Below are 4,450 nucleotides of genomic sequence, written 5' to 3' on the forward strand. Positions count from 1 at the left end.
GAGGGATAATGTATGGAATTAGAGTTCCCTAAATTAAAATAAACAAAAACCCACTTAGGTGGTGCCAGACCTGGAACATCACAGGGACTTGAATATTCCATAAGAATGAAATTCCTCTAAGTGTTCATTAAAAAAGGATAATAGACAAAACTGGAAGAGAATAGATTATTTGAAAAGAGATCAGTAAGTTTGACTCTGTAAACACATCCAACAAGGAAACAATAGATCTTTAAAAATAAAAGACAACAAATAGAACAAAATTTCCAGTTTTCTCACATAATCATGATATTCACAATATCACTTTCTTACCATCTGACATTAACATAGCAAAGCAAGAAAACATTCTTTTTGACACTGAATCCCAGGCATATAGAAAATACTCCAGTATTTGCTATTTTCTATCAACACTAATCAAACAGATCTGGTACGCTTTTTTAAAGGTAAAATATGAAAGTCTTTATGTTTGTCTTTAGTTTAAATATGAAAGTCTTAGGTTTTTTGTTTTGTTTTGTTTCTTTGTTTGCTCACACGTGGATTTTGCTTGGTTTTGCTTTCAGCTTCCTGTAACTGCAACGTGCTCAGTCACAATGGAAGCAGGATAGTGTTGGTTTTCTTCCACAGTAGAAATCTGAATAATTCATAAACAATGGGAATTTATAAATACTTTATATATGCATAAGACTTGGGCTTTATTTTTGGGTTGATGAAGGAGACCTCACAGGCCAAAGAATTGCTATTGGTAGCCTTCCCTGAGATAATCAATGTACCTTCCTAATGTTCTCCTTCCATTTTGAACATCAGAAATTATTGCCACTCCTTTCTTTCTCGTTTTCCTTCCACTTTTTTCTTGTGGGACTAGCAATTGAATCTAGAAACATTCTGCTACTGAACTTCATCCCCAGACTTTTTCTTTTTCTTAAGAAGGGGTGTTGTAGGTTTCCAAAACTGGCTTTGAACTTGGCAGTCTTCCTGTCTCAGCCTCCTTAGCCCCTGGTATTTACCAGCATGTGCCACCATGCCCAATTCACTACTCCTTTCTTAAATTATTCTTTGTAAACACTAGGGCTATTTTATTTCTTGGCAAACATTTTCAGCACCTGGTCTCTAATCTGTTTAGTTCTGACTCCATAAATTACAGGGTTGAGCGCAGGTGGAATGACTACATAGAAATTGGCTAGAAGGATGTGGATGTAGCGTGGTATGTTCCTGCCAAACCTATGGGTCATGAATGAAAAAAATGCAGGGGTGTAGAAAGTCAGCATGACACACACATGAGAGCCACAGGTGCTAAGTGCTTTGAGCCGGGCATCCTGAGAAGAGAGTCGAAATACAGCCTGAAGGATCTGGACATAGGAAATGACAATGGCTATGATGTCACACACCAGGATAGAAATGGCACACAAGCCATAGATGATGTTGACCTTGATGCTGGCACAGGCCAGGCGGGCAATGCCCATGTGTTCACAATAAGTGTGTGGGATGACATGGTGCCCACAAAATGGTAACCGCAGGATGAGTAGAACAAAAGGAATGGCGATACACAAGGGTCTCAGGAGGATTACCCACGCAATGATGAACACCACTTTGTTAGTCAGCACTAATGTGTAACGAAGAGGGTTACAGATGGCCACATAGCGGTCATAGGCCATGGCCACAAGTACAGCTGACTCCATGCCAGTGTACAGGTGGATGAAGAACATCTGGATGAGACAGCCCTCAAACGTGATTTCTCTCAGGTTGAACCAGAAGATGCCAAGCATCTTGGGAATGGTGGATGTGGACAGGCCCAGGTCAATAGATGACAAAATGGCCAGAAAGTAGAACATGGGCTGATGGAGACCGTGTTCAGTCCAGATCATATAAAGGATGGTTATATTCCCAAGTACAGCGGTCAGGAACACAGCAAAGAAAGGGAGACCAATCCAGTGATGCATATTTTCCAGTCCAGGGATCCCCAGAAGGAGGAAAGAGTGTGGATGAAATAGGGTGGTATTAAGTGAGGCCATGTTTTGGAGCACTCTATATTAAAATACATTTAAGGCCAAATTCCTCTCATTCACTGAGTGAGTCTCATCCTTATTTAGTGCACACACACAAAAAAAAAAGAGAGAGAGAGAGAGAAAAAGAAACTTCTATCATATTTACCCATATTTATGCATCATAGAGGGCTGAAAGTACATAAAGCTTAATGGTACAATGTGGTGTCACTTCATCACAACCATTCAATTTAATTCAACATTTCAGTTCAACAAACTTATTATCCAACATTTGCTTGCAGAATTGTATGCAAAGACTTATTGCAAATGATAAACAAGAGAAAGGTTCTTTTCCTCAAGAAACTTAAAGTATTAGTGATTTAAAGTTAGTGTTAGTGGTTGTTATCAGTTACACAAGTCAGCAATTTAAATTAATAAAATGTTATTAAGATAAAATTATACCCTTGCCACTTTAGATACACAGAGAAATATCCTGGAATTTTTATGCTATTCTTAGAAGAATTATTTCATTTTTGAATATATATTTGTGAACAAAAAAGTGAAGATGGAGTTAGCATGATAAAAGTCATTATGATTGTATATAGACCATGTTTTTGTTCTGTGCAAATCTAATTCAATCTTCAAAGAAAACATCAATGCAGCAAACTAGAATCTTCTAAAACAATTTGAATATGTGTAGACATCCTATTATTTAAGCTTCTGAAACTATTTCTTATTCCATAGTTGTCTTCTGATCTCTCCAATACACTCTGCCTTGAAATAATACTATTGAAGCCACAGTAAATTATGTTTCAGGACAATTCTGTTTCTGTGGTCTGCTTCTAATAGAATACACATACACACTGTTCATTTCTGGCATGATGACAGGCTTTGCTGATTTTAGGTATCTTCTGGTTGACACTATCAAGAAAAAAATATGGATTTACATTCATGCACACACAAAAACATTAATGTTCAAGTTTATAAGACGTTACAAATTATCAGGTATTTAAAGTAGTTTATATACATCACCCCTTGATGCTAATTTTATTATTTTCTTATTATATCAAGTTTTTGTCAGGATGTATCCCATTAATAAAGCACTACTAAAGAGCTCTCTTACACATACTTCTCAGCATATGTATTCATGTATGGGTGCATGGGTGTGTCTTGCAAAGATGCATAGCAGCTCTGGTCTTGAAAAAATTCCCTTAAAAGCCTTATAATGGTGGGGCTGGGGTTGTGGCTCAGAGGTAGAGCGCTTGCCTACCACATGCAGGACACTGGGTTTGATCCTTAGCACCACATAAAAATTAAATAAAGGTATTGTGTCCAACTACAACTAAGACAAAACATTTTAAAGAAAAAAAGCCTTATAACGGAGAATTTGATCACAGCTCTTGGAAGGAGACAACAAATTGAGTTAAGATAATTAGTCAACAGCAAACAAACCGCTAGATTGAGAGACTATAAGAAATTTTCCAAGAAAAAAAAAACTGTTTAGAAAACTATTCCTAATTTGAGCAGGGATGACTATATGAGAGAAGTAAACTAAAGGATTTGGGAAGGAGATGTAATTGATCTTTATCTGTATTCACATTTTTTTCTCTTAACTTTGTTTTAGCTAATTTAACAGAGTTTTATGCATGATTATGGTAGAATATTAAGAAATAGACATGGGGATTGTGTTCATGTTCTTTAGCTCATTGCTGTATGACTCCTTTTGGGGAAATTAGGGAAAATTATTTTTCTTATGTCCACAAGTTGGGTCATCAAAAAGGGGGCACGGGTAGTTAAGGTTTGGCTAAGTAGGATAGTTAAGGCTATTCTATTCTTAAGAATATCACAAAGTAAAAAGCTATAGTGAGCTTAGTACTGACAGAGATTGTCATGGAATCCCTAGCAGTGCTTAGTAAATATTAAGTCTTGATCCTCTTTTTATCTGTGTATAAATATTTTAATAGAGTTAAAGGCAACTGATTTTCCTTATCTTTAGTGATCTGCACATAAGAGTTACACACTTAGAGACTACATCATGCAAATGATTAGAACTACCTGGGGGAAAGTAGCAAGTAGTTTAGTTGTGTTTTAAATGGCTGCAAGGGGTGAGGGATAATTTTGAATGGTCTCAGATAATCAAATATAGTTCTCCTTTCTTGTCAAACAGGCTTAGGCTAAGGTCATTATCAGACCTTTAAGTTATGTTACAAGGGATTAAAGAAAACATAACAAGGAGAAATAATCAGAAAATAGGAAGAGAAAGAACCTTCATAGATCAGTAAATAGATAGGATACACAGAAAAATTAGCAAAAATGTCAAATAATTCATGAACTGCACATAGAGACTACATAGAAAGAATGAAAGCCATAGTTGCTCAAGTGTAGAAAAAATTATACCAACACATTCTTACCATCAGTTCTCTTATCATTTTCCGTTTACTCGAAGGCTTTAATTTCTTCCCACTACTATATCA

General features: G+C 36.2%; 1 protein-coding gene across 1 annotated transcript; it reads right to left on the minus strand.

Moving 5' to 3' along the window:
* Positions 1 to 1,070: 1,070 nt before the first annotated feature.
* LOC107160841 (olfactory receptor 52E1-like) lies at positions 1,071 to 2,856 on the minus strand. The gene is made up of 2 exons (XM_015507447.1): positions 2,841 to 2,856; positions 1,071 to 2,017 (listed from the first exon to the last, which is right to left on the minus strand). Exons 1-2 carry the CDS (start codon positions 2,854 to 2,856, stop codon positions 1,071 to 1,073), a joined length of 963 nt encoding a protein of 320 aa, XP_015362933.1.
* Between the last annotated feature and the right edge of the window lie 1,594 nt (positions 2,857 to 4,450).

The sequence above is a fragment of the Marmota marmota genome, unplaced genomic scaffold, assembly GCF_001458135.2.
Source record: "Marmota marmota marmota unplaced genomic scaffold, marMar, whole genome shotgun sequence".
Taxonomy (NCBI): domain Eukaryota; kingdom Metazoa; phylum Chordata; class Mammalia; order Rodentia; family Sciuridae; genus Marmota; species Marmota marmota.